This window comes from Periophthalmus magnuspinnatus, chromosome 22, assembly GCF_009829125.3.
Source record: "Periophthalmus magnuspinnatus isolate fPerMag1 chromosome 22, fPerMag1.2.pri, whole genome shotgun sequence".
Lineage (NCBI taxonomy): Eukaryota > Metazoa > Chordata > Actinopteri > Gobiiformes > Gobiidae > Periophthalmus > Periophthalmus magnuspinnatus.
The window spans coordinates 7,574,455-7,598,217 of record NC_047147.1 but is presented as its reverse complement, the minus strand read 5'-3'; the positions used below and the strand labels follow the sequence as shown (position 1 = coordinate 7,598,217).

Here is a 23,763-nt window from a genome sequence, read left to right as displayed (position 1 = left end):
CAATATGGTTTATTATTAGTACATTGTAATGAGAAGAAGTGCGTATTGATCATCGACAGCCAAGCAGTCTGTATTCTGTTTATCCTGTCCCTTAAAGTTTAGATCTTTTCCAGTTCTTGCAATAAATGTTTACATGTTGTTGTTTTTTTCAGATTTGACCAGATTGACAAGGATAATGTGCTGCATATTTTTTAAATCTACAAACTATTCTTATGCCATTAAATAATGATCTATTTACAGATTACAATAATAAATTCTTATTTCATTAATTGATTAGTTACAATCATCTGATTAGTTGCAGTTCTAATAATTTCTTTCTGTTTTCAGGCACTAGTCAGAGCGCCCAGTCTGTACAGTCCAGTCTGGTGCGTCACTCTCCGGCCCGAGCCTCCATGGCCTCTCAGTCGTCCTCTTATCGCTATAGCAGCAGCAGACACTCCTCTCTGCGTACCTCCACCACCGGTCTGGAACCCTGTCGACGCTCCTCCACCAGCCAGCTCTCCTTGCGCGCTCTACCCACCACGCTACATCTCCGTCTGGGCTCCACCTCTGACCCCTCCGGCCCCTCCGCCTCCCTCTCCAGCCACAGCATCCCCCCCTGTAAAAGGACCACTCTGGTGGGGCTGCTAGGGAATGACAGTCTGTGCAGTGCAGTTACAGACCCTTTGAGTCATCATCACCACCACCATCATCATCACCCACAGCAACACAACCCGACTGTGGCCACTGTGCGCAGGGATGACATCTCATACAGAGTACAGGTGAGCACCATAGACTGCTTTAAAACATTTCTTGGTCCCTTTAGTCTATTTCACACTACGCTTAATATTTCAGCATCATTAAGTACAATGCTGTGTGACAACCTTTTATAGGGCAGTTTTCTCATTAGGTTTTGAACATTCCTTTCAATAACTGGATTCACAAAACTATTTTGCCTATTTTGAAATCATTTGTATTTTGATTACACACAATATATACCTGAAAACTGTATTAACAGACAGTGCTGAAATATGACAGGTACTAATCAAGACAGCATCAGGTAAATACACCAGTAAAGCCTACTCTTAGATTAATTTTATGCTATACTATGCTTAGTGCTAAAATTGAAATTAAAGACTAAAATGTTTATTTATAAATTATTTGAAAAATATTTCACTGTGTTTTGTTTCCCTCAGATTGTGGATGTGTGTCAAGTGCTGGAGAACATTCATCTGTCGAAGAGGAAGGAGCTGCAGTGGCCCGATGAAACCATGAGATTGCGAGCAGGACGGACCTGCTGGAGGGACTGGAGCCCCCTAGAGGGCATGGAAGGACATGTATGTACAAAAAAACATAGCATTACTAGTATTACTAATCTCACCCAAACATAGTTATATACCAATATCAAACTTACAATCATCATGTCATAAAGTTGTTTCCTTGTCTAAATCATAGAGTTTGGGCTGGGAAATATGGCAGCAGATTTATAACATCATTTTTCTAGATCACAATGACTAATTGTTAGCTTTAATTTACTCTCTGCTTCTTTTGAGAGGTCACACTTTTCATTCTAATAACATGACAGAGGCCTCCCAACACTAACTCACAATCTACAAATTGTGACATGCAGGCCAATCATGGTTTGATTGTATATTAACATTATCCACCTCTACTTGGAGTTGTTTATTTTATTCAAGTCTTTTATTCTTCTATCTGTTAACTTATATTATTTCCATGACCAAGAATGTAACTAAATACAAATTTACAGCTGTTCAAAAATGCAAGTTATTTTTTATTTCACCTGTTTTGATAAAGCCTCTCCGTCTCTTTCAGGTGATACACCGGTGGGTGCCTTGTAGTCGTGACCCAGCTAACCGCTCCCATATTGACAAGACCATCCTGCTGGTTCAGGTGGATGATAAGCTAGTGCCCATTATAGAGACTGGGGTAATTGAACTGGGAGCTGAGGTTTGAGGTGAGCACATTTCTGCAGGTTTTTGGACCGGGACATCCCCCCTTTCCCAGGTCCTGATCGCTGAGGGGGACAGGAGCCAGGGAACTGTGCAAAAACAGAGGCAGTACCATTCATTTACCCAGCATCCTTCAGTGCATCCGTCACACTATCTGCCTTGCTTTGCATCCAAATGCTGCATGACAGTAAACAGCTCTAAGTTTATTGATGCTACTGGTTTAGTTCTATGCATTTGTATTCATTGATTATTTTTTATTGGCAAATGGGTTGTGTTCTTGCGATGTCACTACAGGATTGAGAGGGAGGGCAGGCCAAAATGATGTGGTGGAATCTGCTGCCAACAAGTTGATATTTTTTGGCAATGTATATGGCTAATATTTTAACAATTACAGAAATAAATCAGCCACACATTTTTCTATCAACTTATTAACAAATTAACTGAGGTAAAGACAATTTTTCCCACTAAGGTCAACCCAAATAATCAGGTCAAATATTGTTTTTGGTATGCTTTCTTTTCAATACATCATTCTTTTTAAATATTTGTGTATCAGCTTCTGCCCTCCTCCAATTATTAAAAGAAAAAGAAAATGTACGTAAACACAACCTATTTGTCAAAAACTAGCAAAGAATGTGTGTTGAAAGTATTTTTGCCAAAAAGCCTGTTATTTTGTATTGACAATGTTTTTTGTTTTTTTTTTATGTTTAAGCTTATTTTATTCAGCCAATACAGAGACGTGAAGAGGTCCCACTGGGGTCTGCCACTTTACAGAACTGTGGCCAACCTTGTGTTTTTGTTGTCATTCCCTTTGGATTAATTGAGATTTATTTTGCGCAAAAAGAACTTGCACTATGTATTTTTTTTTTTCCTTTTTATTTACAGTGATGCACTACAATCTTTAATAATATCACATTTATTTATTTCATAGACTCTGAATGGCCATGGTTAACGATGCCTTGGGAATGAAAAATGCAATCATCTGTCTGTTTTCAGTTTTGTTATGTTTGATAAACTTGAAAATAACTTTTTACTGTATGTCTATATCTATCTATCTATATATATATATATATATATATATATATTCAAATATATATATATATATAATGTCAATGTATAAAAGATTTGTTTTGGATATTTATTACTGTGAAAATAGTATTTACACTTTGTTACATCTTTTTTCATTTTATGACAAAGGTTAATGTATTATGGACCATAGGTTGAAAACAACTTTTTGAAGGACTGTTTGACTATTTAACTTAATTCTTTTCTATAAGGAATAAAAGTTTGATTTATTGCTTACAACTTTGGCTTTTTCCTTCGATTTTTGTGCCATATTTTGTTTTTAATCCAAGTCATATAATGTCTCATTTCCGTGTATCAAGTCTAGTCTAGACATGCTTAATATAAATGTCAAATGTTCTATAAGTCTGGTTTGATTTTAGCTGAGTCACGGGATTTCCTATACATGAGATAATGTGTAAACGGAAACCTGTGATTTTCAGGTGATCTCTTTATAACTTTGAGGGCATTGATAAGGTAAAGTAGGGCAGAAAATGCAAACTGGCACCTTAGCTCAAATTTTAGAGACACAGGTTTATAAATTATGTTGTGACATAGTGTAGCTTTATAGTAAATGCAAACTTTATATTTTCTTGGTATGACTTATGATTATTAACAAAACTAACTATCAATGTATCAATCTATTAAAATTGCATTTCTTCATAAAACTTCATAAAAGACAAAGCAAAAGTGACATCAAGTAAAGAATAATCAACAGAACAGAAATTGTACAACTGTATAAAATGTATAGCTTAACATTGTTTTGTAAATGTAAATATCCTCTATGGAGTTTTTATTACGATATTATACCAGAACCTTTGGGGGAAAATCACGTGACTCATTTACAGTGAAGTCCCGCCCACCGCGCATTCTGATTGGCTGATACCGAAGCATTCCAACGACCGTTGTCCCGTCGGATATAAATTTCCAAGTGAGAATGTTTTCGTAGCTTTCCCTCAAAATCTGCCGCAACAACTCTTCATAAACAGGTAAAAAGTATTCATTTGAGATTTATAATGAACCCTTAAAACATGCAAAGTGTACATGGAATAGTTATGCTTAAATATTCCACGATTTATTCTTTTAAGAGGTGTTATGCTAATGCTAGCTTCCGTGATATCATCGTCATGTGACTCAAACATGCTATGGACTCAACAGCGGTCAGGTGGCTTGTTTGGGCTGTTTAATTAAATAGAGCTTAAAGGGACCAAAAAGACGGCTCCAAACTAGATTGAGTAATAATCTTGGGCAATAATAATCTGTTGTATCCATAAAGGACATCCAAAAGGAAGAGGAGATGTTTAAATCGGTGTTGTGCGCCCTGCTCGGTCTGGGGCTGATCAGTGCCTTCCCTGCCCCGGAGGAAGAGGAGGCAGACGGGGGTAAACACTGGGTGGTGATCGTAGCAGGGTCCAACGGCTGGTACAACTACAGACATCAGGTAAATAAACCAGTAAAACATGGGACATTATTCCACCTGCTACTGTTCAAATTATGTACATGCAGGTAAGAATGGAATAAGGCGTTTATTTATGTTTCCCCTTTATAAATAATATGGATCTCAAACATGTCACACATATATATCCTCATTAAGTTAAACCATCATGCAGACGGCTATTCAAAAATGTATAATGAAGATACGTCTGCTTTAAACATATCATACAGTTATAACTCTTTGAATCTACCATGTAACACACTTCTGCTGCTGTACATGTAGATTCTGTGTATGTATGTTGAGTTTATAATAAAAAATTGATCAACTGAAGCTCCTAAATTGAGATACTGAGAACTGAGATATAGGGAAGTAAACCTGCCATGGATGGTAGATAAATAAAAACCCCAAAAACCCCAAAACAAACGAAACATAATTCAATCTAAATGCTTTGGGTGTTGTAAAAAAAAAAATCCCCTGTATGTGTTTTTCTTTCAGGCTGATGCGTGCCATGCCTATCAGATAGTCCACAAGAATGGTATCCCCGATGAAAACATTATAGTTATGATGTATGATGACTTGGCACAAAATGAAGCGTGAGTTTCACTGGTTAATTCCTCTTTTCATTCTGCCTTGTTACACTAGTAATTACATGTTTACAAAGCAGGATCATGGGCATCAGAACTACTTGTAAAAATTTTAGTTCTTTCTAATCCTCGACCTAGAACATATTTTGTTGCTCTTTATAGTAAATATAATTTAAACCTAAACAAAACCAACATTTTCTCATTGGACTTTTTCACATATGTTTATTTAATATGTTTGCAAAAAAAAAAAAAAAAAAAAAACACATTTAGGGGTAGTGAGGGGTAGTGAAAACTGTTGCACACATTTCAGGAGTAGTGATTGATTTTTAAAGTTCATAACATCAGGACAAAGCAAATAGGATATGCACTTGTCATCATTTAAAAGAAACGGTTCTGAAACTGAATCCTTTATAGAACTGTGTGTATGTAACTGCTGATGTATTAATGTGGTAGCTTGTTTCTTTTATTTTGTTCATGGTAAATAAACTCAGCAAAAAAGGATTAGTCACTGTAAACCAGTAACTTTATGCTCCACTTTTACGCCTGTAGCATGACCAAAGCCAATGTGTATGTCTCATGTTACCGTGGTATTTCGCTCTGTGAGAAAAGCAGGCATGGCTGAATTTAGGGCCAAGAGTCACAAGAAACTCATTTAACTGCTCCATTTTGTATCAGCAGAAATGTTGCAGACAAGCTAGTGCGTACAAAACCTGTAATTTGAATAAGACTGTTGCCTGCACAATATAAAGAGGCTCTAGTTACATGGGTGATATTTTACCGTGGCTTTATATATTTTATTGTGAAAGAGTTAGTACTAGTTTTCATTAGCAACAGCAACTTAAGCAGGTTATTATATGACGATTGACAAAGACCTAAAATAGTACATGTGCAATAAGAGACTGGGTGTATTTGATTGTGAGACTCAGCATATCGTTTCATAACCAATTACATTCAAAAAGTGTATGAAAGATGTACAGTTTTGTAAAAATGGGTCCATAATTTCAGGCCTCCTCGTTAATAAATCAAATTTGTGTATTTTGATTTAAAGAAGACATCATTGCTACTTCATGCTAACTAGCTCACCATTTCTCAAAGCTAATGCTAACTTTTATTTAAAGCACAAAATATAAAATAAACAACCTATTAAAATTTAAATTGATTAATGTAATGACTAAAATATTTTTTTTCAATGTAGATTATTTCAGTTTGTGGTTTTAATTTATTTGTCATGCTTGAAAATTGGCATTAGCATTAGCATTGACACACAAACACCTTCGTTTTTATAAACACAGACGTGTCGTCCGCTGAAAGTTTCACCCCATTTGTTTAGTCTTTAACATGTTGTGATAGACATACACCCTCAAGTCACTATCCACTGTCTTATGTTTAAATATTTATTAATTTTAGCGTGACTAAGCAAAAACCTCATAGAAATAGAAGTGGACTGGAAATAGTGATTGTGCAGAGAGTTTTGTTTCCTTGGTCAATCATTAACCTGTAATTAAACAATAAAGTGAACCTGTCTCACCATTACTTTACTGTGGCCAAAATTGTATTAATATTGACTAAACTGTTTATCTGATAATGTCTTTCTCTCTAAACAGTCTCCCCAATGATTCAGCTACTGGGTTTTGCCATTAGTAATACACTCAAACATAGTCCATTGTTTTATAAACAATTTAGTTTCTTTTATAATTATTTTGTTTATTGTTTTTATTATTACCACATTGGAGTATTTCTCAGTTTTTTGGGTCAAATGGGTTTATAACACTTAAGAGTGCCAAATGCTATACCCTGATACCTCTCACAATAAGATGATTTAGTGTCGCTGGATTAAAAGTGAGCCAATAATCCACTAATATTTTTTGCTAAGTAGGTTAAATTTCTTAATGTCTGTCTGATTTGGTTACAAACATTATACTTTTTCACAACTGTGGTATTTTGTTGTCTCAGCCTTTCACACATCCTCCTCTGAATCTGGCTCTGATGTTTTTGTGCAGTAACCCCACACCAGGAGAAATCATCAACAGGCCCAATGGCACAGATGTCTATAAAGGAGTGCCCAAAGACTACACTGGAGAGGTAAATGCAAATACATCTGTAACCAGAATAAGACATAAAAACGTAGTTGTGTTAACATAGATTTTTGTGTCTACAGGATGTGACTCCTAAGAACTTCCTGGCCGTGTTAAAGGGTGACTCTGCAAGTGTGAAAGGAGGATCTGGAAAAGTGCTGAAGAGGCAAGTTACATATAACCTATTTATTTAAATACAAACATTGTAATGACTCTCCAATTTGATATGTATTTAAATTATTTAACTGTTCCTTTTGAAGATGAGACACAATACAACTTTATTGTTTCCCCTAATGCATTATAAAATGCAAATAGTAGTAATGTTGTACATGTAATTATAATCAAGATAATTCAAATTGCACATTATATTTGTGTCCTTTAGGAAAACCCTCCTCATTGTCTTTCGGAAAGAATGAATTGACAAATGTAAAGCATAAGTCTGTATTGTGTATTGTATCATTTACTCCATTGAACAGAGAAGGGACTGTGTTATTTCCCCAAAAAATCTATTGGGTTTTTGCTGAATTTTCTTTTTTTCTGTTTTGGTTAAACTATGTAATTACTGTCTCTTATCAGCCAAAAAAGGAGAAAAATACTGAATTATACCAGGAAATCTTTGTATGAATGAGATTTCTTCTATTCTTCAAACCTGAAACTATTATCCTACAGCCTCTTGGGAGAATATAATTCCTGTTAAACTGGTTTTATTCATGTCCTTTTTTTTTTTTTTTTTACAGTGGCCCCAAAGACCATGTGTTTGTTTACTTCACTGATCATGGCGCTCCTGGCATCCTGGCTTTTCCCAGTGACGACGTATGCATTTAATTTACCTACAATGCACCACAAAGCTATTAACCTGTTTCCTCATTTAGTCAGGTGATTGACCAGGTGTAAAGGGGAAAGTACGGGTGTGGAGGTACCGGTAGTTTATTTTTATACACAAAGTCACATGTTGTGTGTTTGTTAGTCTGGGTAAAAGGCCTTGTCAGGCTGGTTATATTAAGTACTACGTGCACTACAGCAGTGTTTTTCAAACTGTGGTACATGACCAGTGGTGGTTCATGTAACTTCAGGTGGTACTTGGACAGTTCTTCAGCATGTGGGTTTTTCTAATTTAGAGTTCATTTTTTGTCCTCCTTTGCCCACTCACAATAAGAATGATTTGTTTGTACACAGGTAATAGAATAAATGAATAGGTCAAAAAGCAACATCATTTCCTTAGAAACTAGCAGGTGGCAGCCCCCCACCACAAAAGTTACATAGCGCATCTTTAATTAGGTTTCTTAAAAAAAAGTTCTCTAATACAAAAGACCAAGTTCAAGGTCCGGTCCAAGCGTTTTTTGTAGACTAAACCTGGCTGTATCTTGTGTGATTTTTGCATAAACAGCCTTTTTCATGTCCTTTTTTTTTTAAAATCTCATTTGCCAACTCAGAGATGCAGCAGTTTAAGAGTGGACTTTACCTCATAGTTTCACATTTGTGTTTGAGTCGTGGTTGAAACTTTTGTCCTGTGTCAGGTCACTGTCATGTGCTGCTCCTCACGTGGTGGTTATAACCACACTGGAAATGGGTTCATTTTCTATAGATGTTTAGACTGTTGAAAAACCTGGCATTGAATAATACAGCTAGAAAAAAAGGATATGAAAATCACTACTAAGAATAAGAAAGGGATTTTAACGTGGTCAGATATCATCTTGTTTAGAACCACAGTGAAAATGATGTCGTCCACTTTTAGACCTTGTTTAGCCCTAGATTAGACCTGGAATAGTCCTGTATGTATATATATATAATATACTTGATTTAGATCTGGTGGTACTTGAACAACAAGGCTACTGGATGATTAAAATTAGAAGACCTTTTTGCAGCTTTTAACAAAATGACTGTGGACACGATTGGTATTGTCTTAATCCAGCCCTACAGATGGCAAATAAAAATACAGTTGTATATTAAGATAAATAAAGTTGCTCTCTCTTCCTTTCATCATAACATGTGTATAGTATATGAATTAAATTGGTGATTCTAGATTTACTTTAATGAATAGCTGTTTTAGGGTTAGATGTTTGTCTTTATTGGCTACTGTCCTGAAAGTGTAGCCTGCAAGTCTCTTTGTTACTGAAACCTGTAAACTGCATTTGAACATAAGAATGAACTCCACCATATCTGGGTATTGGGTCTAATAAAAAATGTAGGAACAAACACTGCACAGTTCTATTAAAAAATCATAATTGTATCTGTTATCAAATTATTTTTTCAGCTTGCAGTAGATGACCTCCAAGCAGCCATCAAGTACATGCATGAGAACAAGATGTACAAACGGGTAAAGTCTTCCTTTGTGGCATTACTGCACAGGTCTTGGCAAGTGTATGATTCATGAACACATGATCATGTTTTTGGTCTTTAGATGGTGTTTTACATTGAAGCCTGTGAGTCTGGATCAATGATGACTCTACTACCCGAGGATATCGATGGTATGTCAGCATTTAAATTGTTTCCAGTAAACCAAATTTTTTTTTTCTGTGTGACGGTGAATCATTAAACTTGCGGTAACTTGGACCCCATGATCAGTTATTGTTTTGGTTGTCAAGGGATACTTCTTCAATTACTGTAAATACACACTATAGTTAATATTTGTGCCTCTTCAGATTCCAAAAAACCTAAAGGGCTCATATTACACCATTTTCTTATCCATGTTAAAATGGTGTTTCCTCATCACAAACAGACCTGGAGTTGTGTTTTGTTTCATTCACACATTTAACATTTAACACACAAACCCTGCATATTTAAATCTTCCCTCAAACTGAAAACACTGTTACACCTTGTGATGTCAGGGGGGTAATAGAGGAAGTGCTCCATTGTCACCATCAATAGAATCATTTAGATTATTTCAGCCCTACTGAACTAAAGGTAAATGGAAGCTGTTAACCTGACATCATAAGGTGGACCAGAGCATTTTCAGCTTCGGAGATGTAGACAGACTAATAATAAATTGTTGTTCAAACATGTGAATGAAAGAAAACATAACTCCAAGTATGTTTTTGAGGAGGGAACATTATAACATGGCTTAAAGCTCACAAGAGTCAATTTGTGCAACATAGGACCTTTAAACATGCACAGTGGGATTAATCACAAAGAACTTCAGAGATTTCTAGTTTTACATTAAAGCTGCACAGTGTAACATTGCTGGAGGGCACACTAACTGCTGTCTTCATGGAGATGTTATGGCTTGCCTGGAATGTTCCAAAGTAAGGACTGGACTTGTTTATCTTAGTAGCGCCACCAGGGAAAGTTACATGTCAAGTCTATGGAGAAGCAACCCCACTCACAATAAAAATTATGTGTTTTTCACTTAGTAATATACACATTTAATCCAGTAAATGAATAGGTTGGTTATTTCTGCATGAACAGCATTTTTTTACTCTCATTTGCCAACCCAGTGATGCAACAGTATGGACTTCCTCATAGTTTCACATTTGTTTTTGAGCCATGGTTGAAACTTTTGTCCTGTGATCAGTGTCATGTGCTGCTCCTCACATGATGGTTATAACCACACTGAACATGGGTTCATTATCTGTAGATGCAGAGACCTGGCATTGAACAATACAGCTAGAAAAAGGTAATGAAAATCACTACTAAGAATAAGAAAGGGATTTTAACATGGTCAAATATTTTGCAGAATGTGCATGACATAAGGAATCTGACTCCTGGATCCAAAATCTGATTTGATTGCTATTTTTCAGATGTCGTCCTAAAATTACTCTAGCTATTGATCACAAAAGAAGGATGTACATATTTAATAGAAAAAGTTAAATTCACGTGTTTCTAGGCCTGTCATGATAAATATTATATCGACTTATCATTAAATAACTCACAGATGGAACGATAATTTTTGGGGATCAATATTTATCGTGGGTACTTTTTTTTTTGTTGACATTATATTGTTTGAGAGTTGAATTATGAACTTCTATGACTTGTATAGCTTATACAGGAGAACTACTTAAATGTGCATTCTGTTATGTATTTATTGCAGCTCATAATTTTATCAATATTATACATTTAGAATAGATTTGGAGGGATAATTCTTCTTCATGGGTAGGTTTCAGTATTATCTTTTATTGTCTATATTTACTTGCAGATGGAAATTATCTACTTAGATATAATCTGGTGCAGAACATCTCTGTTTTATACTTAATGTCTCTGTACATGGTCCCTTAAATAAAGACTAAACTAAACTTCTGCAATACATCGCACTTCAACATTTGTTATCGTGACAGGCCTACATGTTTCTCATTTGTACTTTCCAACCGGTAAATCCACACCTCTGCTATAGTATAATTGTTTTTCTCTGTACAGTGTTTGCCACCACTGCAGCCAATGACCACGAGTCGTCCTACGCCTGTTACTATGACGAGAAAAGGGACACGTACCTGGGTGACTGGTACAGCGTCAACTGGATGGAGGACTCTGACGCAGTGAGTCAACTTTACATCCAGTCTCTTCTGAATTTGTGGACTTTATTTATCTTTATTTATACAGGGACAGCCCAATGAGAGCACTCAAACTCCTTTTCATGGGCACCCTGCTCAAATACAGAAAAATACTAGCAAAAAAGATAGGCTGCAGTAGGAGATGGCAGAAGTATGGCAACCTGAGCACTATCCTCTGCTTTGTCCTATTTTCTCATCAGCAATGCTATTCACATGTTGTCCCCTGTCCCACTCCCCCTGTGGAGTGTAACTCTTTCAGATCCCCCCGATGACAGCTGGACCCTCTCCTTCTCTCCCTCCTCCACTCGCCTCCCTCTCCTCCTCGCCTGGCTCTCATCCTCCTCTCCCGGCTCTCCTTCTTTTTTCCTGTTGTTTGATTTTCCTGTTTGTTTTTGTGTGTAGACAGCACGGTGGCTGAGTGGCAACACTCATGCCTCACAGCAAGAAGGTTTGGTTCGATCCCTGGGTGGCCCAGGCCTTTCTGTGTGGAGTTTTGCATGTTTCTCCCCGTGTCTGGATGGGTTTCCTCCGGGTACTCCGGTTTCCCCCATCAACCAAAACATGAACGCCCTTCGAGACAACTGTTGTTGTGATTTTGGGCATTACAAAAATTAAATAAAAATAAATAAATAAAAACAAACAAAACAAAATAGTACATTGGTTTTAGCGTACAGTTCATGTAAACATACAGTATATGTCCCCCTGCTTAAATATATTTTACATTTCTATTCAAAAATGCACTGTATATTTCATAAAACATGTATGCCAAGGGGTTAATGTAATTTTCTTATCTGCTTATAATTTTTAGGAAGACTTGACTAAAGAGACATTGCAGAGGCAGTTCAAAGTTGTGAAGAAACACACAAATACCAGTCATGTCCAGGAGTTCGGCAACATGGTAATAATTTGAAGGAAAAAAAAAATCCATAAATGTATTCTTATGTTACTAAAGTGCTTTTGCCCCTCTCTCTTCAGACTATGTCCCACATGAAGGTGATCCAGTTTCAGGGTGGTCCCAAAGCTGCATCTCGACCTGCCCCCCTTCCTCGGGCCCCCATCTCCAACCGCGACCTCACCCCGAGTCCAGACGTCCCACTGGCCATCCTGAAGAGGAAGATGATGGCTTCAAATGACATTAGGGAGACACGGGGGCTTCTCATGGAGATAAACATACATCTCAAGGTAAATTCAGATTTTTGAACAGGTTTTATATCATTGAGGTTATGAGGAGTGAAGTGTGTAGTGGTTTTGTAATTAAATGTTGTGTAGTTAAAGGGATTGTTTGTATATGTGTGTGTGTGTGTGTGTGTCTGTGTCACCCTTGCCATCAACTTGTCACAAGAGGATACCCAGCCTAAGACCAAAAGCTGCTAATTAGTTCATTGACACCTAATTAGCCACCTCTTTTCATTCTTCGAACGAAAACAAAAACATACAGCACTGCATCTTTACACAACTACATTTGTGAGATTTTAGTTTAGTCATATGAATTTACTTTTAACCAGCCGTCTTCAGGATATTCCATAATACTGGTCATATTTTCCTTCAGATCAGGCAGATTTTGGCAGACAACATGTTCCAGATTGCTCACACTGTGACGGGAGACAAACTCAAAGCTGAAGAGATCATCAACAGCAGAACTCCTCTGACCCAACATCAGTGCTACAAGAAAGCACTTTACCACTACAGGGACAACTGCTTCAACTGGCACAAGACTCAGGTAAAGTAACGTGTTTGGGGTGAGACGTTTTGTATAATTGTGGTAATCGCTAACAAAGATGATCACCTTTATACCACCGGGTTGTACAGAAAAAACTACGTATGCATGATGTTCTCTCGTGGATCGTTGTTTCTACTAATACCAAAGTGCAGTTTCTATAAAAGTTGTTTAAACATGGAAATTATATTGATATTTTGCAGCTGATGTCGTCCATATTCTGTGGGGGTGTGGTGCTAAAATCAAACTCCTAAACAGGACCATGACCGCTCGTATTGATCAGAGGCTCCTGACAATGCGTTGTTTAAGTCTATTTTGTATTTTTTCTTGAGTTTTCAGACAATTTAAAACCTTTTTGGCAGGGTTTGCTAATGTGTGCATTGTGTCTCCATGGTAACAGCTGAACATTCTAGCCCCCAGCTTGGTGTCACTGCAAAGTATCAATATTTTTATAATTATTAACAACCATGACATTTTACAACATACAGCAAATGTAGCAATAATTGTGACATTATTGTTTATCGCAATTATTTTTATCATGATAAATGTGGCACAAAATTTCAATCTGGTCCCACGCCTTTAATGTAAACAAAACTTACTTACTTAACTTAACTTACTGCACTATTTTGAGATATGTCTTCAAATGTAAAGTGCATTATGAAGAAAATTAATTATTATTGTTATTATTATTATTATCATTATTATTAAGAAACACAATACAACAGCCTTTGCAATAAAAAGAGTGTGATTCATTCAAGGTTTCATTTAATGTCAAAGCTACTTATTCAAAAGCAGAAATGAGAGCTGTTAGTTTGCAGGCCATTTATAAAAAGTAATTTGGTTTCACTTCTATTCTCTGTATATATTCTTAATTTGCCAGACTCACCCATCTATTTATAGCTTTGTCACTACTAAAAAGTCCATGTTGTACATTTATGAAAGGGAGTGTTCACACTTTCTTCTTTGGTATTAATTTGAGACCGTTTTAGTCTTGATATGGACTTGGTTAAGTCTTGTTCTAGTACTGGTTTGTCCTGGTCCAGTGTAGGGTTAATTTTGTGTTTAGTCCCTTTTTGATACATTATGTTCTTATGTGAGCGCAGCCTTACCTTAACAAATAAACATGTTTCCTTTGAGTTACTGTTTGACCATGTACATGGCAAATCCCTGTACCAAAGGAAGTTTGTACACCTTGAGATGAATACAACAAAGGAAGTTCTTTTCTGACTCAGGCCCTTGCTCTGTGGCTGTCTGTGATGTCCTGTTTTGTCTGATTTCAGTATGAATACGCTCTGAGACACCTGTACGCTCTGGTGAACATGTGTGAGAGGGGGTTCTCTGCTGAAAGGTACAGTTTGGCATCACTCCCTGTTTATGAATTATGAAATTGTTAAATGTATTCAAATTTGTACATGTATGCTAACATGACTTTCAATTCATCAACAAGATGATAGATAATCATCAATCAATCAGTCATGATACTTTTTCATATCGCCTGGCTCTAATTGAAATGAAAACGTTCCTTTATTTTGTCTCTGCAGCATCCTGCAGGCTATGAACTCTGTGTGCCTCCAGCAATTCTAAAAGCATCTGCCTGTCCTTCATCAGGGAAAGATAGGACAACATTTTGCACTGCTGAACTACCAATCGAAACAAGTGTCGTCATGAGTGCACTCTTTTATTTGTTGACGTTTGAATTGATTTTACTTTATTTTTTTAACTGGTTTTATGACGAGCTGCACTTTCACTGTGAATGATATGGGTAATTTTTATATTTTCTAATTATGTTTTTAGATTGCTGACATATTATTGCTCAAAGCTTTATGGCCTGGTGTGACTGTTGATGTTATGAAGGAGGAAGGAGGAAATACAAACTGAATGTTATCTCAACTTCAGAGGACTTGTCAGAGGGATCATGAATAAAATTTGACAAGCTCATTCTCTGTCTGTTTGTCTTTACTTTATTTAGTCTAGTTATGAGGTTTTGAATTTTTTATTTTATTACACAAGTATTGATTGCATAGTTGGTATTCACAAAGCTAAGATATTTGCAATACATAACCACAAAAATAACAGCTGCTATTACGTTTTATGACTCTACCTCTGTGGTCATTCCAACTGTACTATTAGTGCTACTAGAACAGCTACTATTACTAGTGTCATTTTTATTTTTTACCTGCTCTACTGTCCAATTAAAATACATATTAATTTATGATTTATTCCTATAGACACTGCTAAAAAGAGACACAAACAATAGCTATATTACTTTCCAAGACAAAAAGTTACGCCATTGTTATTTGGGGGGTATTGATGAAATGTAGTATGAGTCCTGTACATATCCTAAAAGCTGAGTAGTGTTATTGTGTTTTGCTTGTCTGAAACCTGAAGCTGTGTACACAAAAAAGTCTGAAACTAAGGGAAACTGTGTTGCATGATTTGGATTACCGAGGGTTCCAATTTATACAAGTTTGTAATCCAGCAGCAGCAGGGGGTAAAACAGTAGATTCAACAAACAACGCACTTTTCAAATAAACAAGACTAAAATTTAATGGTTGAAATTATTGGTATGCAATTTAATTTTGCTGTGGCGGTTCCAAGTTGTTTGAATAGTTATTTTGGGCGTCTCCAGACTTTAAAAGATACATTATTGACTGAGTGTGACTACATCATTTCGACAGCAGGTGGCAGCACTCGCTTGAAAACTCTGTGTTTCACCTGTAAACGAAGCGCAGAGAGAGCGACAGTAGTTTTGCGTGTTTGGGACCTGCCCTCTGCTCTTTTTCACCTCCTCCTTCATAAAACAAGAAGATCTCTGCGCGAAACCCCATGAAATCTGGACACAAACACCCCGCTCTTCATACCATCGGGCATAAACTATCGAAATAACAGCGAGCATCCACCAGTCTGGTTGCTATAGCATCCTGTTAGCCGTTAGCCGTTGACTTGTTTGCTAACCTCCGAGAACAATTTGTGCTAACACCTGGTTATAAGAAAAGACAACTGCTTTAAAACATCTCAATCTTTTCACGATGGGGTCCCGTGCATCGACGTTATTGAGAGAAGAGGAAATAGAAGAAATCAAGAAGGAAACTGGATGTAAGTTATGTCAAAACGCAGTAGCTTTGTAGCATATATCTGGCATTGCAGAATTGAATTGCTATACATCTATTGTTGCTGTCTATATGTGTTTGGATGTATGTTATTTATACTTTCTGTATCCTAATCAGTATTTTAATTGTCTTTTCTAGTCTCACACAGTCAGATAACTCGTCTGTACAGCCGCTTCACCAGCTTGGACAAAGGTGAAAATGGTACTCTGAGGTAATCTGATTTGATAACATACATACAACAGTGATTACATATTTGGATCAGTAGGACTATTATACAGAGTAAAATAAGACCATGACATAGAGTAAACCACTCACCAGCAAATACAGCTTGAAAACTAACTGCTAGTTGTCCAGTTGTGCTTCTAATTACTTCACTAGATGCCACAGGTCTATTATTTTTAAGGCTCAAAGCTGCATTTTTGGGGATTTGATTTTTTTTTTTTTTGTTTAAACTTTATTAAGACCAAAGTGAGGACTAATCTAGTTTAAAAATTGGGGATTGTCGTATACTTTGTTGTGTTTTTTGTCTGAAACTGTAATGAAAATGTATGAATCAGATTACTACTGTATGATTAACTGATTGGTTGAATGCCATATTTGAAGTTGGTGAAGTTCATGTTTGCTAAATGTCCAACTGTCAGGTCATTTGACAGTTTTTAGTTTAGTAAAAGACACTGTAATTGAAGTGGGCAGTCTCCTATGACAGAGAAGCCTTTCTGATTCTAACAAAGACGCAAGAGGAAGAAGGCTTTCATAACTGTAGTTCCTTTGTCTTTAGTTTTGCCTCTGTTCCATACTTGAATTTTCTTATTGTATGTCCCAGTTGTTGTACAAAATAATAAAATGTTAGACATCTACACCCACAAACAGGTAACTTGATTTCAAATATTCACTCCCAAATCAATGTTTATTTAAAATTGTTTCAGCATACCTGGTGGAATAATGTAATTCTATGAGCATTTGCATTTGTAGTTACTTTTTTTTTAGTTTGCTATTAACCATGTGTGGCTTTATCCGCAGTTCCCAAAGTAACTAATAGATGAAGATTTGAGTAATCATTAAACATTCCTAACTTGAATACTTAAAACAAGATTCTATGTCTTTTAAGGGTCAACAATAACTCCCTTTAGTTTCAGAGCTATTTGAATGCCATTGTTTACACATAACAAATTGCCAGTCTGTCTTGTTCCTGCCCTGTTGCTTTACTGTCACTGTTTCTGCTCCGTTCACTTTAGGATCAAGGTGACTCTTGACTGTTGTCAAAATGTTGCATTGCATACCTTTTATACATGATTTGACCTTGCACACAACCCTATTTGTACATACATACTTACTTTGATTAAATTCCTACATGGATTATATGTCATTGTCTCACAAATTATACTCCAGTGTTAGAATTGATAACAAACTTGAACGTGGTTTTACACTTTGACAAAGTACTACCATTTCCAAGTATTGTACAGTCCTACTTTGAACTGATTCAACTAGGCTAACACTCTTTATTTATTCTGAGTTGCTACATTTCTAAACACACACTATTCAGATTACAGGTATTATGAGTACCGATAATTATGAAAAATAGATTTAAACGGGATAAAGGTCATTGCCAAAACCTGACAAATAGCTGACATTCCTGGTATTATTTGAAATTTTGAAAAGTGAATCAGTGTGGCAAATAGTAATACAATAATAATGCACTGAAGCCTCTATACCTTTCTCAAACTAGTATCACTAACCCAGTTTTTAATTCTGTTTTCAGTCGAGAAGATTTCCAGAGAATTCCTGAGTTGGCCATTAATCCTTTGGGTGACAGAATCATCAATGCTTTCTTCCCTGAGGGGTGAGTCATTCCTGGTATTTGTCTAATGCAGTCACTTGTGATACAAATGTGGTTATAGGTTAATTTATTTCGATTTTGCATTGTGAGCCATGTATGCTTTCTTAAATAACGTAGCTTTTTATAAATTTAAAGAAGTACTATATGACTTTTCTAGTGGAGGTTCTGCTCCCTTCTTGTCTCTATGGAGATGTCATTTGCTTTGGCTGGAATGTTGCACAGTATCACATTATGGGTGGTTTTATTACTCAAAAATACCATGATAACAGATACTTTACTGTTAGTGGGCTTGCCTCAACAGATCTGACCTGTGATTTGACTAGATGGATAAGTTTAATGCCTTGCTGTGAAACATTACAGGCATCTCCATGGAGAGACGCAGGTGGTGTGTGTATATATGTGTATGTTTGATCAAATGTGTAGTATATGTTTAGGTCTAGAATTAAAAGAGTTTCTGTATGGAGTTTAGCTGTACCTGATGTAGTTTCACTTAGATTCTTGTTCCTCTTGTTTCACTGAGTTTTCTTAAGAGTTGGAGAGGCATTGAGTGGTGTTGGGTTAACAGCACTCTCCAAAATACTTAAATAATAAGTAAATACCAAAAGGTCTGTCTAAATCTCTACATTTTACTTTTAGGGAGGACCAGGTAAATTTCCGAGGCTTTATGCGAACATTGGCACATTTCCGACCGATTGAAGACAACGAGAAAAACAAAAATGCCGCACCGTCTGAGCCTCTAAACAGCAGGACAAATAAACTCCTCTGTAAGTGTTGCTATTAAAAGGGATGGGTCCAATTTATGGCAAGTTTCGGGTACATTTAGTGGAGCAGTGGTTAGATTGGTGGTTTAAGTAATTGTTAAGTTCTGGTTTATACGTAGTCCTGGTTCAGTTATAGTTCGTTTTAGTGAAGATAAGTCGTGGGTTAGTCCTGATTTAGTTGTATAGCTCTTCTTCCTTTGAATTTTGTCTTTTCACAATCATTTAGTTAGTTTAAGAAATTATATAAATGTGAAAGGTAATTTTCCAAGAAGTGAAAGGTAATACGTAATCTACCTCTTATATACATAGTTTAGTCCTTTCTAGTTCTTTTTAGTACAGATAAGTCCTGGATTAGTCCTGGTTTAGTTTTTTAGCTCTGCTACCTCCTGGTTTGGTCCAGTTGTCATGTCGCGTGTTAATTTTGTTCAAATTGGTACGAATGTAGTTTCTAGTTTTTTCAAGTTATAAGGTACAAGATATTGGATAGTCTCTCTTATACTTTTAACTACTATATCAATTAATTTAATTTATTCTACAGTTGCATTTCGGCTATATGACCTGGACAGGGATGACAAGATTTCCCGGGACGAGCTGCTACAGGTGAGAGTGGGTGGGTCTGATCTGATTCATGTAACCACTCAAATTTCGGGTCATTATTCTACAACAAAAGGCTAAAATAACCTCCTCCTACGTCGTCTCTGTTGCGTCCTGTCCATAGCCACACCCGTCCCGCCAACACTCGAAATGACCCCTGATCATTATATTATAGGTAATCGCTATTGAACCAAAAGCTGTTTAATGTAACTGCAGGACATGTTCTTATATTTGTTTTATGATGGAGTATTGATGAAAAAACTTGATAATCTAAACTTTTTTTTCTGTTTGTTATGGCTGCTAAATTAAATTGCTGTAGGTCTTTAGTTTAGGTGAAAGAGGATTGATGAAGAGAGGTAATTTAAGCCTGGGAAGGAGAGTTATGGGGCCTTGGTGAATGAAAAGCCAGGGTAGATTGTCCTAAACAGCACAATATTTAAAGACAATTTAATCATAAATTTCTTTGAAAGTGAATTTTTAAGCCGTTTTTTCCCCCCTCAGGATGCTAATATTTATTCAATTTGGCCCACTGAGCAAAAAGTTCGGGCACACCTGATCTAATGAATGTTGTATTTTAGTAATTCAACTTTGAGTCACAATTAATTCTTTCATTTTTTCTGATTCCGTTATAATTAAGAGGATGTTTAATACATACGATATAAAACATCTAAATGTACCATACTACTTAGCTAACTTTGTTGTGAACAGAAATTTTCTTTTAAATGCAATAGATAAAAACCCATAACATGTAGTCCATTATTATGCCCTGAGTTTTCTACGTCACTTTCCCATAACTGCAGTATTTATAATTTGAGACATCTCTGTTATGTAACGGGGATTTCAAAGTACTGTTCTCTGGTCCTGATAATGACACCATATCTGCCTTAAACTCCGGGTTCATTTGGTCAGGCTGTCATGATGACATTGTGTGACCTGTAATTGCTTCAAGTCCAGGTGAAATGACTCAGGCTGATCTGCTGTTTAGTTCAAAATATTTATATGTTGCCTCATGTACTATTTCAATCTGTGTCACCAAAAGTAGAATGTGAAGTCACTTATTTGTCAGCAAATTAATATGTTTACTTTGAGGATCACTACTTGACAATAACTTAAAGTACCAATTCACAACTTTTGGTAGCAGTTATTTTCCATTGATTTTTAAGAACAGACAAAATTTTATTTTCAGTTAAATTTGCCAAAACTAGTCACAAGCCAAATTTCTTGCAGGTATTTTCCAATATTTTTCCAAACCAAAACATGTTTTTTTATTTGAAGATATTAAAATATCTAAAATATAGTCAAGTAAAATCATTTCTAAGATGGTGTCTCTCCACAGATTTGACCTTTAACTTGGCCAGTGGTGCCTCCTGTTTGTCTTCATGAACTAAAGATAGATGCTTTTAATGCCATACTGTGGAACATACTAAGCTATTTGTATATTGTAAAGTTGTTTTGTGTGTGTGTTGTCTCCCCTTCCCAGGACTACAGATGGAAATTAGCTATGAGCTACAATCTGGTACAAACATATCTGCCACTGTGCTTAATGTAATTGTACACTGTCCTAATAAACCAATAAATGAAAGTGAAATGAAAGCAAAGCAATAACATATCCATGGAGACAAGCAGGTGGTGTACCCTCTACCAGAAAAGTTACACAGTGAACCTTGCTAAGTTGTTAAGTAAAGTGGTATTACTCTGTGGCTGTGAGATTCCACTTCTGGGTTTTGATTTGGTCTAGTCTTGTTTTATTCTTAGACTGAAATAAGCTCCAACTTTTTGATCTTTGGAGATGTAGACAGACTAATAATAAAGGATTAACATGTGTGAGTGAAACTAAACGCTACTCCAGGTATGTTTTTGATGATGTAACAACATTCTAACATGGCTTAAAGGTCACAAGAATCCATTTTGTGTAATATAAGACCTTTAAAAACAAATATTATTTTAATATATCTAATGGCATATTCAAAGTAATCATGTTTGTTGTTCCCAGGTTTTGAGGATGATGGTCGGAGTGAATATTTCAGACGAACAGCTCGGCAGCATCGCAGACAGGACCATCCAGGAAGCAGACACCAACGGAGACAACTCGATCTCTTTCAATGAGTTCATGAAGGTACAAAATACAATAATCACATTAGAAGCAGAAGGTGGATTTCCATTTAAAACAATTCTGCTACATAATCTATAACACCTGAATACTTTGTTTTGTCTTTAAATGGAATCACAAGCAATCTTTCTTCATAAAGTGTGATTTAGGTCTAAGAATATAATTAGGAAAAAGTAAAAAAAAAAAACAACCTCTTTGCATGCTTAAAGAAGACCTAAAGCGACGTTTCTATACTTTTAACCATGTTATGGGAAATAACTGACCCAGCTCTTTCATATCAGAAAAAAAACATGCTTGTCTTTTAACCGACTACTTTCACACTTGTATATTAGTCCATTTTCATAGTGATGCATTGATTTGTGAAAGAAAACTAGTGCCAACACCAAAAGTCTTGATCCTGTGCAACCATCAACCAGCCATGTGAATATGTGACTATTTCTCTCTCTTGTCTGCCGTAGGTGCTGGAGAAGGTGGACGTAGAGCAGAAAATGAGCATCCGGTTTCTCCACTAAGTTAAATTTTAAACGTTTTTGGACACAAACCATTTCAACCTTTCCTCCAGCTGCTGCGTCCCTCAACAAAATGAAGTATATGGTAGTCACTCCTCAGTGCTCTTCAAACCAGGAAAAGGGAAGTTGCGTGCCTTGGGTAGTTATGCAAAGTGATCAGTCACCCCTTTATTTATTAGATGAGTTTGTTTTTTAACCATGGTACGATTAACTTTGCTTCTGTAGTATATGCAAAAGTGATTACTGTTTATACACCTTGCCAAGAGTGGTTATTTCATTGATTTTTTTTTTTTTTTTTTTTGGTATCACCAAAGTCAAATCTGTTGTTATGGTTGAAAACAAAAGTGGCTGAGTACATTTTTCTTTAAATCCACAAGTGCCATGGTTTAGGTTCTCCTATGTTGGATACTAGCATTAAAGTAGAGCGTAAGAAAAGCTAAAGCTGCTTAGTTTTGCATTGTATCATATAAGCTACTGCCAATAGTTTGTATAAGATGAAGGACCACTTTCAGATGTTGTCCAATGCTAAACTTGGATCAGTGCTAAATAGTTTTTATTCCCCTTTATCTCCCGATATGGGACTTGGGAGACACAAAGTATTTGACTTGTACCTCTTCGAGTTAGCTAAACCAAAAATAAAAATGGGACTAAACTAATTTGAGTAGGTGATTTATGACTAAATCACTTTAGAAGTTTAAACCCAATCATGGTATTATTAAACATTTATTTGAAATTAAATCAAGACTCATAAGTTCCACCAATAGACGAGTATAGAGTAGAGTCATATCTATATCACAGAATACCATCATCATGGGATTACTGTATAGTTATATGGTACTGAACTATCTATCGTTTGGGCAAAGGAAGGAATTTAACCAAACATAAATCTTTCAAGCAACTGTCATCCAGTTCATGTCACCAAATGTAGGATGTTCCTGCAGTCTGTTGTCCAATTGCAAACTGTTTAAAGTGTTGACATAAACCAACATCTATCACTTGTGTTTAGTGTCAACATGTACTCTTCCTGTCTGGTTAGTCTGGCTAACCCCAAGGGATTATATATAATATTCTTATTAATATATTGGTTGTACAGGTAGTCTTTATAAACACTATGTCTTTAATCTTAACTGTATGTTTGTTAAATGACTATAAGTGAACCATCCAGAAACTACTGCAAACAGCACGGCCATTTTGAAATCCTCACTCAGATGTAATGTGATTTTGGTCCAGCTGTCATCAGTGATTCTTGGATTTGATTTGAATAAAATAAGTGCCATACATATTTTTGGTGTTTCGTCATATGTGTGCAGATTTTAATTACTTAAACTATTGCTCCACAGGGGAGATTACTTGGAGACAGTAGCTCACAAATGATTACAATACAAAAATAATGGTCAGTGATGGTTTGACGTAACTCGCGTAGAACTTTTGCCAATTTGTGTTTAGTAGTAGGCCTATTTCAACGAGTGTTTTATTAAAGGTATGTAACTTTTGCACAATGCAGCACTAAAACGTATGTATTTCTATGGAGACCAGGCC

At 36.1% G+C, this 23,763-nt stretch overlaps 3 protein-coding genes across 4 annotated transcripts in view; all 3 read left to right on the top strand.

The window, feature by feature from the left end:
• pcnx1 (pecanex 1) overlaps window positions 1-3,245 on the top strand; it is a 41,771-nt gene extending 38,526 nt beyond the window's left edge. For both annotated transcript variants that reach the window (XM_033987661.2, XM_033987660.2), the window contains 3 exons: window positions 328-761; window positions 1,176-1,316; window positions 1,813-3,245. In XM_033987661.2, the coding sequence (XP_033843552.1) occupies window positions 328-761; window positions 1,176-1,316; window positions 1,813-1,953 (716 nt within the window). In that variant the 3' untranslated portion in view covers window positions 1,954-3,245. The remainder of the gene's footprint in view (window positions 1-327; window positions 762-1,175; window positions 1,317-1,812) is intronic.
• A 647-nt stretch (window positions 3,246-3,892) lies between these two features.
• lgmn (legumain) lies at window positions 3,893-15,239 on the top strand. The gene is made up of 14 exons (XM_033988806.2): window positions 3,893-3,997; window positions 4,285-4,449; window positions 4,939-5,036; window positions 7,028-7,109; window positions 7,186-7,268; window positions 7,840-7,915; window positions 9,357-9,419; window positions 9,504-9,570; window positions 11,453-11,571; window positions 12,395-12,484; window positions 12,562-12,768; window positions 13,136-13,306; window positions 14,584-14,651; window positions 14,845-15,239. Exons 2-14 carry the CDS (start codon window positions 4,306-4,308, stop codon window positions 14,885-14,887), a joined length of 1,311 nt encoding a protein of 436 aa, XP_033844697.1. The 5' UTR covers window positions 3,893-3,997; window positions 4,285-4,305; the 3' UTR covers window positions 14,888-15,239.
• A 766-nt stretch (window positions 15,240-16,005) lies between these two features.
• chp1 (calcineurin-like EF-hand protein 1) lies at window positions 16,006-23,505 on the top strand. Its single transcript, XM_033988808.2, has 7 exons — window positions 16,006-16,399; window positions 16,552-16,624; window positions 18,173-18,253; window positions 18,887-19,014; window positions 19,550-19,611; window positions 21,599-21,721; window positions 22,174-23,505. Exons 1-7 carry the CDS (start codon window positions 16,333-16,335, stop codon window positions 22,225-22,227), a joined length of 588 nt encoding a protein of 195 aa, XP_033844699.1. The 5' UTR covers window positions 16,006-16,332; the 3' UTR covers window positions 22,228-23,505.
• Window positions 23,506-23,763: the final 258 nt, after the last annotated feature.

What these genes read in the sequence shown, in the direction of transcription:
- lgmn (XM_033988806.2), top strand. Translation starts at nt 4,306, where the DNA reads ATGTTTAAATCGGTGTTGTGCGCCCTGCTCGGTCTGGGGCTGATCAGT. An exon ending in GGTACAACTACAGACATCAG is followed by an intron (nt 4,450 to 4,938) that starts GTAAATAAACCA and finishes TTTTTCTTTCAG; the next exon opens with GCTGATGCGTGCCATGCCTA. An exon ending in AGAACAAGATGTACAAACGG is followed by an intron (nt 9,420 to 9,503) that starts GTAAAGTCTTCC and finishes TTTGGTCTTTAG; the next exon opens with ATGGTGTTTTACATTGAAGC.
- chp1 (XM_033988808.2), top strand. Translation starts at nt 16,333, where the DNA reads ATGGGGTCCCGTGCATCGACGTTATTGAGAGAAGAGGAAATAGAAGAA. An exon ending in GGTGAAAATGGTACTCTGAG is followed by an intron (nt 16,625 to 18,172) that starts GTAATCTGATTT and finishes TTCTGTTTTCAG; the next exon opens with TCGAGAAGATTTCCAGAGAA. An exon ending in CCCGGGACGAGCTGCTACAG is followed by an intron (nt 19,612 to 21,598) that starts GTGAGAGTGGGT and finishes TGTTGTTCCCAG; the next exon opens with GTTTTGAGGATGATGGTCGG.